Source organism: Peromyscus leucopus, chromosome 17 (assembly GCF_004664715.2).
Source record: "Peromyscus leucopus breed LL Stock chromosome 17, UCI_PerLeu_2.1, whole genome shotgun sequence".
NCBI classification, from domain to species: Eukaryota; Metazoa; Chordata; class Mammalia; order Rodentia; family Cricetidae; genus Peromyscus; species Peromyscus leucopus.
The window spans coordinates 25,742,305-25,756,366 of NC_051077.1; the positions used below are offsets into that span (position 1 = coordinate 25,742,305).

The 14,062-nt window shown below is 44.3% G+C and overlaps 1 protein-coding gene across 7 annotated transcripts in view; it reads right to left on the reverse strand.

The window, feature by feature from the left end:
• Nucleotides 1–14,062, reverse strand: part of Mtus1 (microtubule associated scaffold protein 1) — a 146,371-nt gene that overhangs the window by 22,422 nt on the left and 109,887 nt on the right. For 6 of the 7 annotated variants that reach the window (XM_037211692.1, XM_028872347.2, XM_028872349.2 and 3 more), the window contains 2 exons: nt 10,216–10,430; nt 3,495–3,561 (listed from right to left, as the gene is read on the reverse strand). In XM_037211692.1, coding sequence (XP_037067587.1) covers nt 3,495–3,561; nt 10,216–10,430 — 282 coding nt within the window. Of the gene's footprint in view, nt 1–3,494; nt 3,562–4,606; nt 4,715–10,215; nt 10,431–14,062 lie in introns of those variants that run through there. The other variant, XM_028872350.2, reaches the window with a different exon arrangement.

Genomic DNA, 14,062 nt, shown 5'->3' on the forward strand with positions numbered 1-14,062 from the left:
TGTTCGATGCAAGTGTAGATTATATGAGTGTCTGTTAAAACTGATGGACTGGCTGGATAGCTCAGGGGATCAGGCTTGCCACCCAACCTGAGAACCAGAGCTCCATCACTGGAACTCACAGGGTGGAGGGGGAGAACCCAATCCTGCAAACTGTCCTCTGACCTCAATACATGTGCTGGGGCACATACATGTGGATACGCACACAAATAAATGTAGTAGAAAGGGGAAAAAAAAAAAAACCTGATGGAACAGAGACACAAAGACTGAGTTCAAAGCCAGCCTAGTCTATCTACACCGTGCTGCCCTGTCTCCAACAAAAATGGGATGGAACAATGGAACTTTATTCTATATAAAACATGTTTGACTGAAATAATAGTGGTAGACTGGTCTTTAAATTATAAACTCCCAGGTGCCAATAAACATCAATAAACTATGCAAATGGAGAGTTCATTATGATTTTTTTTTTTAAAAGAGGAAGCAGGAAAGAGTCTCAATTAAGGACCACAGAGTCTGAAAGATAACAGAAGAACACAGATACATTAACTACATCTGTGCAAGGTATGAGGGTCACTGGTTTTGGTCCGTGAGACAGAGGGGTTTCTTGAAAAAGTTTGCTCAAGCAAACAGGCTTTCCACGAAGGGATGTGGGTCAGATAGGAGAAACACGCTGGTTGCATGTCAGACCAGAAGGCTTAGCTTAGGAAGAGACTATCAGGCCTACAACTGAGAAGGCATCCAGAGTCGGTGGATGGTGGAGACGGAAGAAAACCCTTAGACTCTGAAGGGGGAAAAGAACAGGCTATTTGAATTGCAGTGTTCCGGGGTTTATGGGCTGTCTTTCACTCACCAAAACTCTTAGTAGTTTGAGAATGTTCAGGGAGAAGGAAGGTAAGGAAAGATCACCCATTTGACCCGTGACACTGACAGCCCGGGTTATGTATGCTGAGGGAAGCGGTGGGTACTCTCATGGTGGAAGTGGTGGTGAGCGGGAAGACAGCAGCTCTTTCTTAAGTAGCCTACAACGTGTCGGGTACTAGGACCACCACTGCATGTATGTATCTTCAAACTGCACTCCAATCCAGCAACATACACAGAGTTTTCACTTTAGTGAGTCAAAGTCTATGTACTCACAAATGTTAAGTCCCTCCTAACTGGGAGTGTATGAATAAAAACTTACACCACTAACCCCACATTAAATGTCAATATAGCAGCAACCGACTGGTCGGGTCTCATGTGCATTTGAGTGTGATGAACCTGTTCTGGGGAATTTCTAATAGTATTTCACTCACTACGCTGGCCTAGGAGTGGAAGTGATCCTCTTGCCTTGGCTTCCTGAGTACTGGGATTAAGGCACACACCACACCAGGCACGGGTGTTTTACCTCATGTGAGCCTCATGACCATCCTTGGAGCACACACGTGTACCTTGTCACTTTAGAGAGAATAAGACTGGAGCAGGAGAGATGGGACGTGACAGGCTCTGGGCCACCCAGCTTCCAACCCAAGGACGTGAACCCGGATACTGTGACACCACAGTCCTGCCCATTTTATCGCTTCAAATTGAAAAACTGAGGCTTGAGCTTTGATGTGTAAACTTTATCTTTTTCCACTCTGACCTAATATACAAATCCAGTGGAAAGCTTCAACAACTTACTTTCTAGCCAGCTCCATTACACTTGTTTAAAGGACTCTCTTCTATTCACTGGCCAAACCAAACTCTTCCCAAATGCCTTCACTGGTACTTCTGCAAGCGCTGGTACTTAAGCAAGCCTGTGTGACTCAGTGGTTAGCAGAAATGACACCATTTCCCAAGTCCAGCCTAGGGTGACCAAACAATGTGGACAGGCCACCCGCAACATCCTGACACTTGGACAGCGTCAGGAAACACACACCAGGCCACGTTCTCCTCCTTATCTCAGACAGAGAGGCGAGAGTACAAAAGATGGCTGTTTCCTGACAGGCCCCGTGATAACTGGAAGTGCCGTGGACCGGAGCTCCCATTTAAATTGCTCAATTGTGAAGAGAGGGTCACCATTCAGGCGGAGGCAATGAGAGCTCGGTGTCCCCGTCTGTCTCGTCCTGACTTCTCTCCGAGAGTAGAAATCTGAATGTGCCCATCTCCACCTCCACTGCGTCCGTTGGACAGACAGACACCGAAGACTCACAAAGAGCCCTCTTCCCTCATCTCCTAACTCCGTATCCATTACAGTACTTAAGACGGACAAATTGAACTGGTCATTGAGAGACTGAAAGGGAGGCAGCCGGATCGAATTAGACAGTGGGAAGGAGGTCTTCACGGTGTCTGGGATCAGGGCTGCTCAAGGCTGTGGCCTCTGTCCACCCATCACTGAGTGTCTACACTTTCACCTGTCTTAAAGTTACTTTCCCACAAGGCTCCTTCCTTTCTATGACCTGATGCCAGCACGGATGGCTTTTCTGCTGCTGTGAATCTCAAGGGTTAGCTATGAACTGGCCTCAACTCCCACTGGGATGTACAAGGAGTAGGGGAGGACACAATCTTGACCCCACATGCTCTGGCCCTTGACCTTTACCTTGGTTGGAGCAGTGTAGTTATTGATGGATATGTTCAGCAGTTAGATTGGCAGTGATTAAACTAGGGTCTGGTTCTCCGAGAAGAGCAGGATTCTTTGAGAAGTAAATGAACGACATTTGCTTTATCTCCAGCTGTTCCTTTTGAAGAACTTAGGTTGTGCATACTTTCTGAACAGCCCGCCAGCAGGCAAAGCAGAGGACCAGGCAAGTGACCTTTTACTGAGCAACTCCAGATCCAACTGAAGCTACATCAAGCCAATTCCTAGGCTGAGGGGTCCCCACAGGCCGGGAGTGTGTGTGTGTGTGTGTGTGTGTGTGTGTGTGTGTGTGTGGGGCGCACACTACACTGCTCCTAGAGTTGGTAGATATTCCTCCCTAGCTCATCCTGACTATTTGAACAGCATAGGATGACCTTGTTCTGATGGGAGGTCCTAACAAGCAGCATCCTTTTCTTTGTATACTCACAGCACACACACACACCATCCCCGAAATGTGTAATATAACCACTCTTCTCAGAGAAAGTGACCTTTTTTCCAACACTCTTTACTATAAAAAAAGTTCCGAAAAAAATAAATCAACACAACGTAATTATTCAACAGGAATCCACACAATCACACACACGATCACACACACGATCACACACACACGATCACACACACACACACACACACACACACACCATTCTGTCCCTGTCTCCTCGGTATGAAGCATGCTTTGGTCATCAGAAAGCCCTGTTAGCTTACTCAGAGACCAGTGCCAGGAATTCTGTGAACTTGAGGTCACACTGTCAAGATTCAAAAGCAGTGTGGATAGTAAGTGTTTGCACAGATACAAGAGGGAGAAATAACAGCCGCCAGCGCGGAGCTCCAGCTACAGAGCACAAGGAAGAGCGTGTTCGTCAATTTCAGCAAACTTTACCGAGGAAGGAAAACAGGCTCTTACCTAGCTCTCCCCGGAGGTTGACAAGTTCTTGAGAGAGGGTTTTGTGTTGCTTCAACGCTTCCTCCCGCTGCGGAAAACACACATCAGGTTACTAATGTTTGGAAGAGGGTCTCTTTTCAGTAAGGTATACATTTGCCATTGCTAGGAAAAACGAGACCCAGAATTGAGAAGCCGAGATAAGAATCACTTAAGCTAACAGTTTGTGTCCTTAAAAACAAAGCAAAACACAGATGTCCCTTTGACGTGAAGGAATTTTGCGTTTCGAAAATCTGTATTTTTCCCAAGTGCTGGTGAAACTTGCCTTTGAAGAACTGAATGGCTCATTTACAAATATTTGCTTTGTGCCTGGTGCTCACTGCAGACCCATAGACCCTTTCAGCTAATGTATACTGTACTTAAGACGTAATGCATTCTTCCCCTCCAAGGACAATAAAGGCCTAATCAGTTTAAGATAAATATTTAATGTTCTAAACATAGGCACTTATATGGACTTTGTCCCACATCCACAAATGAAAAAGTTTTCTTACAAGGCCACTCCTATACTCTAAACAAGAAAGAAAGTTTGTTTTTAAACTAGGACAAATCAAATTTAATCTCTTCAAGATGAAAATAAATTGATTTCACCCAGCTATACACCAGTTTCCAAAGATTATTACATCACCGAGCAACTATAATTCTAAATAGATTTCACAGAAGTGAGGTAAAGGCAATCAAGAGGCTGTTTCAGTGTTTTAAAAAAAAAAGGCAAATATTAATCTTGCGATAAAGAATAATTTTCTAGTTACCTGTAGGTCTGTAGCAATCACACATCCACACATACTTATACAAACATAATCATTAAACACGGTTCCTGAAGACGTACATTTCCTGGCACCAGCGTGGAGCTAAGAAGTCAGAGGATTTCCAAGCTCTCTGAAAATGCCCTTCCTGGGATCACCTCAGATGTGGGGGCTCCCGCATCTGGATCACAGTATTGCAGAGATCATAAGTCTGGCCTCTGCAGGCGAGAGTTGCTTCTCATTCAAAGCACTTTCCCAAGCTGGTTCCAGAACAGGGTCTGCATTAGTTCCTGACACCCTTCCAGAAGAGCACTGTAAACAAATACTAATTACCCGTGTGGCTGCACATGGAGGAGAGAGGCACATTTTGCTGCTGGGGCAGCCCATTTTCCAGCTTCGGTCTCCAACTCCCCCACCCCCTGCACTGTCCGAGAAGCACACAGGTGGCCCCGCCTCCCACCGGCCGGGTCTGCCCACATTCAAAGCTCAGTCGGGAGGAGCGCCATTGGCCCTGGTGGCCTCTCCCTGCAGGTTACTGCCTCAGACTCCTCTCTCCCCCACAGAAGCTGATACTGCAGCTCCTGCCTCTGGCACAGGCAGCCCGCGATTACTTAAAGCCACAGCCCTTCATTTATGAGAAATGAGAGCCAGACATTTACCCTGATCGATTGCCACTTACTTAATATCGGCGAGGGCGGAGGAAACAGAAACGGGACCCTCTCTGCGTGGATAATGGAGTTATTTTTAGATGTGTGGGGCTTTTTGCTCCCCTGTCTAATTGAGGTCATTAGATGATCACACTTACTAATAGAAAAGGGAAACTTGTTCTTCAAAACCCATATACTAAAGGCATGATGAACTAGGTGAAGGGCAATCTGAGAGCCCTGTTGTGATTTAGAATTTTAGATGACATTGCAATAGAGTACTGTCCATTCACATCTTAGAGACCAGAAGTGCGGACCTGGGAGTTGGAGATCACGCATATTTGGTTACTTTTATTGTAGTAATCCCTCAGCATCTTTACATATGGATGGGTAATAGTGACTAGAATTTTTAAAGTACATTTTTTCCACCAGAACATTTACACATTGATGCTTGATAGAATCCTAAAAGCTTTTAACAGTTTTAAGTTGTGCTGAAATTACCAATCAGGAACTCCAAATTTGAAAAATAATAAACAGCTGCTTTTCTAATGCAAAAATTAAAGTTTGAGGACAATAGAATAACCCGCGGATATAACGTTCTTCTCTTTTCTCCCCATATTATTGGCCTCATACTTGCTTTCCTCTGCCCTAGCCTCCCGGGTTCGGTTCCGGGATTATAGGAACGTGCCACCACACCCTGACTTTCCTAGTACTTTCAAGTCAAGCCTTAATTTTATTCACACACTTCAGTTAAATGGTAGGTTTTGTTACTGGCGGCGTCAAAGGAAAGCAGAGGACAGCTCTATGAGACATGCAGAGTAAATCTGGAAACTGTAAACTTGCTTCAGAATCCCCTTTCCCACAGCAGCCAAGAGGGGGGAAAGACAGGAAGATGTTATCTCTTCCCCTGAGTACATGAAAACTGAAGGGAGGATGGCAGAAGCTAAGGCTACAGACGCTTATCTTCGAAGAACTTTGGAAAAGCCACGCACGCTTCCACAAATACACGAGGGTGGTTACCTATTAATGGAGTTTGAGTCAATCGATTTCAGTATGAGTGTGGCTAGCTCTCCTAACTCTACAGCCCTTAACCATCCTCAGACCTCTGCCAGTTCTAAACAGCAAGAAGATATCAAGGCCACTTGTCACTCTGCCTCAATGGCCAGAGATGGTGGTGGTGGAGGGGGAGGTGGTGGTGGTGGGGGGTGGGGGGGGGGGGGGGGTGGGGGGGGGGGGGGGGGGGGGGGGGTGGGGGGGGGGGGGGGGTGGTGGTGGGAGGTGGTGGTGGATGGTGGTGTGTGGTGGTGGTGGTGATGGTGGTGGTGGGTGTGTAAGAGGGAGACAGCCAGTCTACCCTTCCTACACAATGGGTTTCTAATGCTCTGAATTTCGCTCTCAGTGTCACCTCTATTCTGCTCCTGGTTCTATACAACCCAGTACTGAACCATAGAAGGGATTTCTTTACCCCAGAGGGTTATTTTCCATATTTTTTATGTATTATAAACACAATGCCGGGACTAGGGGCGGAGCTCAAGGTTGGTGCCTGTACCTGAGGCTGGGCTCTCCCCCAGAAACCACAACGTGTGTGCATGCGCGCGCGCGTGCGTGCGTCCGCCCATCTGTCTGTCCGTCCATGTACTGGAATTGTCCAGCTCCTGTCCACCGTCCCAAGCTCATCTACACAAGTCAAAGGCTGCCTTTCCTCCAAGATCTTGTCCATGCTACCCTTTCTGGATGCCTGGCTTTCTTAACCTAACTCATCTTATACACTTCCTGGAAAGTTAAATGTCAGAGGCAGCATCCCCTCCCCCCAAAATGCCCAGAAGGGACATTTATCTTCCTGGATTATGAGTTATTACTCAGTACCAACTAAGTACATTTCACATCCTATACCATCATAATATGTAAGAAAATTAAGACATAGCAAGCTACTGCCTTCAGAGAGCTTGGAACTTAGAAAGAAAAATGTCCGGAACCAAATTTTTCGTTATCAATCAAAGCAGATGACATCATCTGAGGGCAAACAGCACAGGACCATGGGAAACCTGGGGTGTTAAATAAATGTGTTCTACACAAAATGCACACCATAAAGCTCATACTATAGTTTCTGCAGGAGTGTCTGGGCTGCGTGCCCTTTAAGTGTACTTATTTACTCCAAGATGATAAATACAATCTGCCAGTTAGAGACAGATTGTTTTCTTCAACTGCTTAGGTTAGTGTCTCTGTCATAGATGGTAAACCATTTATAGTCCAGAGGAGAAGTTTATTTGATTATCTCTGTACTGCAACAGGCAGACCCCCTCCCCCAACAATGAGAGACTAGAGAGCAAGGTGGAAATCTATACAAAGATGCTTTCATACTTGTGCATTAAGTATATGAAGTGCTCTAAGGAGGAAAAAAGATGGGATTCTCCATAATTTAATTAGGGTCACTGGGATGCAAGCACTTAGTGGCTGGCTGTCGTCCACTGGTGTGCCTGGATTCTGCTGGCTACTGAGTGGCTTCAACGACACAGGAAGATTTACAGGAAAGAGCTGCATCAGACAGTTCAGGCGTGGCTATGTCTGATTTCTTCCAATATCATCGCCACAGTGCCTTTATCACTGCAGACACCTTTTTTTTCTTCTTTGAATCAGAGACATAAAGATGACTGTTAGCATCATGTAAAATCCAGTCCCCTCCTTTCCCCCATTTTTCCTTTTTAAAGGGGCTAATCGAGGTTAGATTCTATCTGCCTAGAGACCCTTTAATGAAGGCTCTGGCATTACTAACACCAATGCTGGTTAACAGCATCCAAATGTGTCAATAATGGGTACAAAAGGAGGAAAGGGTTAAGAGAATTTTAATTGCTTAACTTTCCCGGTCCCTCCCCTTCAGCTGTTTCATAACAGAGCCTTGTACACAGTAGGCAACCAGCGAACATCACTGGTTATGAAACAAAGGAGGAGTGAATAACGTTTACTTGAGAATTTTGTGTGCATCTTGTAAAATATATCTGGGGTCCCATCTTCTCCCTTCACCTTGTCTGCTCACATATGCTCTGTCTGCTACAATTCTTGGGATGGGTTTATAAGAAAGAACTGGAGGCAGACCCTTGCTCTCAATGACCTTCTATCTTTAAAAAGCAAAAACAGGGGCTGGAGAAATGACTCGGTGGTTAAGAGCACTGGCTGCTCTTCCAGAGGACTCAGGTTCGATTTCTAGCACCCACAGGGCAGCCTACAACTGTCTGTAATTCCAGATCCTGGGGAATATGACGCCCTCTTCTGGCCTCTGTGGGCACTGCAACTCTTTCACTCAATGAGCCCCCTGAAATGACATGACTTGTGTTTTAGCGGCCACGTTCATCTGGGCCAAAAAGACTCTTATGGACATCGCATCTGCATAGTCTCCCTAGGAGGCTCCTGTCAGAAGGGGCCCTTAGAGATAGATGCCTACTTCCTTCAAGTACATTCCTGGACCTTTGCACACAGAGCAGCAGTGAAGGCAAGGCTGCCTGCTTTACTCAACTAACATTTGACTTTCACTGTCTGTAGAATCAGTCTGTGTGCATGGGGTGGTGCAGGTCGTGACGGGGTGGTGCTCACTTAGGAAGGCCTGACTGGGCAGGAATCTGAGGAAAGCAGCAGGCAGGATCGACACTGCTTGCTGTCTGGAGTCACCCAACTCTGTGCCTTGATTTTCTTATTTGTACCTTCCCATTCGTTATTGTTTGGGTGAGCATTTAAGAAGATAAGCAAGTCCTTACTAAGTGCCAGGTATTATTAACAAATATTAACTCCATCTTGCCTTTCCTTCATCTCCCTAATACACAGCTGAGCGTTGGGCAGTGAGGGTTACAAGCAAAAGGCCACTAGTGTCAAATTATGAAATTCTATAGTCCAAGCTAATAAATCAGAATCATTCCTAACAAGTACACGTAATCTAATAATTTCCTGGTAGGCACATTTTTTAAAAGTTAACTTTAGTGGTTTACTGAGCTCAAACATATACAATCCCATTTCAATCTAATCAATATAAAATATCAATAATATATCTGTATGCTCTTTCTCATTCTAAGTACCACATGTGGTTCCCACCTATTGCTCAACTCTCTTCTGAGAGTCCTGGCTACCACATCTGACCATTTGTGGACAGCGGAGAGCCACGAGAGGATCGTGAGCAGGACGGGGTGCTCTGTAGAGCCTCAGCTGTTAGCGGTGCTGGGGATGGACTGCAGAGAAGGTTGGAAGCGTACCAGGACCCAGTGATCAGCCAGGTCTGAGCAGGATGACCTTGGGAGGAAGAGCAACCTCATTTTCCAAAGTATTCACTAAATGGGAAAGCTGTATATAATTAGACAAAAAAAAAAAAAAATTAAGTGGAATTAAACTTTAACACTATTGAAGTCTAGAGTTTAATGCTATTGAAGTCTAGAGTACTCCAGGCTATTATCTTTTCACTACTATCTTTCCAATGAAAAGACTCTGGAAGGGAAAAGGGGTTACTAAAAAATACTTGCAGGTTTGGGAGAAGGCTCAGTGGTTAGGAGTGAGTTAGTCAGTTCAAATCCTCAATACCCATGTAAAAAGCCAGGCATGGTAGTGTGTGCCTATAACTTCAGCCTTGGGAGATGGACACAGGTGGATCCTGGGAGGTCACTAGCCTCCTGGCCTTGCTGAAACTTCCAGTTTCAGGTTCAAAGAGACACCCTGCCTCAAAAGGTAAGGTGGAGAGAAACAGAGGACCTCTCTAGCTTCCACATGCTTGAGTACCTGCACCCATATGAACACGTGCTGGTACCTCACACACACAAAGACCAAGGAGGGAGGGAAAGAGAGAGAGAAGATAATAGACCATCATTGTAATCCCAAATTCCAGAGACTGATACAAGTACGAAATGAGTGATAAAAGAATAGTTTAAGTTCTGGAGATAACTCAGTCAGTACACTAGCCTTATAAGCACAAAGTCCTGAGTTTAATCTCTAGGACTCTCATTTTTAAAAAGAAGGGTATAGTGGGTGGTGGTGACACCCACCTTTAATCCCAGCACTCAGGGCAGAGGCAGGCGGATCTCTGTAAGTTTAAGGCCAGCCCCTCTTACAAAGAGGAAGCCCGTATCGAAAAACAAAACAACAAAAATCCAGGCACGGTTTCAAGTATGTACACACACACACACACACACACACACACACACACACTCGGAGAGAGACAGTGATAGATGGCTGCTGCCCGGTCTTCCAATCATTAAACCTATTTATAGAACAAGTGTGAGCTGAGCATCCTCCTTCCCCACGCCAGAGGGTTTACATCTTTACCTCGGACAGGAGGTGTTGGATCACAACGGTTAACGCTTCAAACTTGGTATTGCCGCAGGAAAGAAGCTGCTTGAGGTGCAGGATGAATCCACTTTGGTTTTCACATTTTGTCTTGTATTCAGCCAACTCAAGCGCTCTTTCGGAGGACAGCACATCTGGAGCTGTCTGGGTCTGGATGCACAGGCTTCTGGGATTCTTCTGCCGGCCTTTCTCAACTGCAAGAGGAAGAAATGAAAGCATAAGGAAGTGTGCAAGGTTAAATTTTATAATCACCGCCCTATAGGTTCGTAAACAGCTAACTACGCCACGTGAAAGTGTTTGAACCACACTGAGAGTGGGACATATACAGTGAGGCAGACTGGAATTGATCGGGGATCAGGGTGGTTGGAATTCATAAACATAGTCAATGGTTTTAATTCTGACTGGAAGATTCATGTGGAGCTGAGAATTATGCATATGAACCAAACAGATTAAACAACTCAGAGACATAAAAAAATTGGGGGCAAAATAATGATTTCATGGCTTTGATTTTTTAATTTAATTTAGAGTGTGTGTGTGTGTGTGTGTGTGTGTGTGTGTGTTTGTGAGGTATGTGCATGTGAGTGCAAGCATTTGAACAGCACTGTGCTCCTGTGGCAGTCAGAGAACCTCCCAGAGCTCCCTCTCTTTTCCTGTGGGTCCCAGGATCACCAGACTGCCATGGCAAGTAATTTTACCTGCTGACCACCTCTCCAATGCAACGTCATTTAATTTTTAATTTTCCTGGTCAATTGACAAAGAAATGTGATAGTCAAGGGCCTTTCCTGTGTCTATTGGGGTGATCTTGTGATTTCTATCTTTGAGTTTAGCTATGTGACAAACTACATTTATTGATTCTTCTTGTAGGTTGAGCCATCCCTAAGTCTCTGGAGTGAAGTCAACCTGATCAGGGTGAATGATCTTTTTGATGTGATCTTGAATTCAGTTTGCCAGCATTTTATTGGGAATTTCTGTACTTACGTTCATCTGAGAGACAGATTTGGGGTGTGTGTGTGTCTGTGTTGTGTGTGTGTGTGAGAGAGAGAGAGAGAGAGAGAGAGACAGACAGACAGAGACAGAGAGAGAGAGAGAATCTGGTATCAGAGTAATACTACTGTATTGTAGTACATCGAGATCCAGGACAGGCACCAAAACTACACAGAGAAACCCTGTCTCGAAAAACCAACATAAATAATAAAGTAGAGAACATTTTTAAAAAGAAGTCTGATAGTGACCACTATCTCTGACATGATAAGCACCAAGGAAAAATTCAAATTATTAAACTTGAAATGCTTTTCTTTCCTCTTACAGTTTCCTTTTCAAAAACTTATTAGACTCGGCATGGTGGCACACGCCTTTCATCCCCACCCTTGGGATGCAGAGGCAGGTGGATCTTTGTGAGTTGCAGACAGCCTGGTCTGTACAGGTGTTCTTAGGCCAACTGGGGATTCACAGAGAGAGACTCTCTCTCCAAATAAATGAGTAAATTTGTTTATTTTTAATCAGCATGCAAAGTAATGGGTTTCATTTTAGTATTTTCATAGATAATTCCTTTAAAATTTTTAAAAAGTTCTTCACAGTCTGTTTCCCATCGATCCTCCTCCCCCGACCCTAAAATCCTCCCGCTCCCCAGAAGTCCCCTCCATTTCCCATCCCAGGCCTCCCGTGCACGTCCCACGGACGCCTCAGGGCTTGCTTCCTTGCTGTCTGTCTGGTCATTGCCAGGGTCTACACTACACTTGTCATTGCATGAATAAACTAGCACACACACTGAAGATCTTGCACTTTGCTGCTCCGAGGTCACTGTGAAGGGCATCATATGACTGAATACACTGCTTCATTTTATAGGCAGTGCAAACCTAACATTCCCCAAGCAGTAACAGTCAGTGAAGAAAAAACTTGTTTCACACACATGCTACTATTACAGATTCATCTAAGACACCATTTGAAGAGACTGTTCAGTTCCCGTGCTGTGTTCTGGGAAATATTTGTTTTAAATGAAAATTTTTTTCAGTTTTGGAAGCATTCCAACCATCAAGTAGCGTTGGATAAAACAGGAAACAATAATGCTTAGTGTCTGGAAATAAACAGTCCCGACAATCAAAACAAATCTAAATATGAACAAAGAAAGCACATGTAACTAAAAAGAGTAAACTAAATATTTCCTTATTGTGACAAACAGTCCCTATGGCGCCCGCCCATTCTGCGGTGACAGACAAATTTGACAGAACTTTTTAAGCAGCAAATATTTCCTCTCATTTTTCAGGGAGTCACAAACAAACTATCATCCAGGAGTGCTCGAAATAAAGAAACATCTGGATTGTATTCCAAGAGCCAGTGGAATACTCAGAATTATTACACTCAGAATAATATTTAAATGTCAAGTTACATTCAAAATAATACTTATCAATCAGATAAGAGCACTCTCATTTCCTGTGGCTGCTTTACAAGGTAAAACAATTCCTAAGATTTGCTAATCCACAGTTCTAAACTGAGTAAAACCTCCACTGTGTCTTACACTACCTGGAGACGAGAAAAGTATGTGTCATTCTTTAGTGGCTTTAGTTTTTAAGTTATCACTTATTGCTTATCATTAATTGCCACTTCCCTAAATGTGGACAATATCCAGTTGGATATTGCCATGATAAAATTAGTACAAAAAATAAATTATGAATCACTTATATTAATGACAAAAAAAATCTAAATATTTAACAGTGTAACAACATTTTCTATATATCAATTCCTCAATGTTTACCTTTAAGAGTTACTAAGGCTGTGATGAAACACCATGACCAAATCCACTTTGGGAGGAGGAAAAGGTTTATTTCAGTTTACACTTCCATTTAACAGTCGATCACTGAGGGAAGTCAGGGAAGGAACCTGGAAGCCATGGAGCAGTGCTTCTTACTGGCTTCCTCCCCATGGCTTGCTCAGTCTGCTTTCCTATAGAACCTAGGACCACCTGCCCAGGGATGACATCACCCACAATTGGCTGGGCCTGTCTCATTGATCACTAAGAAAATGCTCTACAGCTAGACCTTATGGAAGCATTTTCTCAATAGAGGCTCCCTTCTCTCAGATGACTCTAGCCTATGTCAAGTTGACATAGAATTAGCCAGTCCAAAGTTCTAAGAAATTATGTTGGCCACATACCAGCTAAGAACAATGGTAGGTTTTACTGTTCAGAGTATTCTATATTCTCCTCTTTTCCTTGAGCCTCAATCTCTCTGTAGCCCAAGCTAGCTTCAAATTCCTGTACGCAAGTGGTCCTCTGCCATAGCCTCCAGAGAAGCTGAGACTATAGGCAGGTGCCACCTAGGCTACTTCCCCCCCCCAAACTCCCTTTTTTTTAATCCTTCTGGTACCTACATAGGGAAGGTAAGGCTAAAGCAGGTGAGAGGGCCTCTCAGGTGTAAACAGCCTCTCTGGGATAGGTTCATTTAGAATCCAGGCCACCGACACATTCTGTTATCACCCCACACTCTGCAAATCGGACTGGATAACAATGTAATTTATTCAATACACAGGAACAGAACACATGCAATAAACATACCAGACTATCCAAACTACCAGATTATAATTACAAAGTTTCAGAGATGGCTCTCACCATCTCCCAGTTTTCCCTACAGTGTCAGGGACCAAAATGGGGCTTTATGGATACCCAGCACTCTACCACTAAGCTACATCCTAGCCAGAGGCTCATCTTCCACAGTAACCTTTAGAAAACAGATTTTTTAAGATTCTTGGAGACTTAAAAACTACCTGGTGAAAATACAGCCAAGTGTGTATAAATCTAACAATGTTTACCTTCTTGGGCTAGGACTAGAAG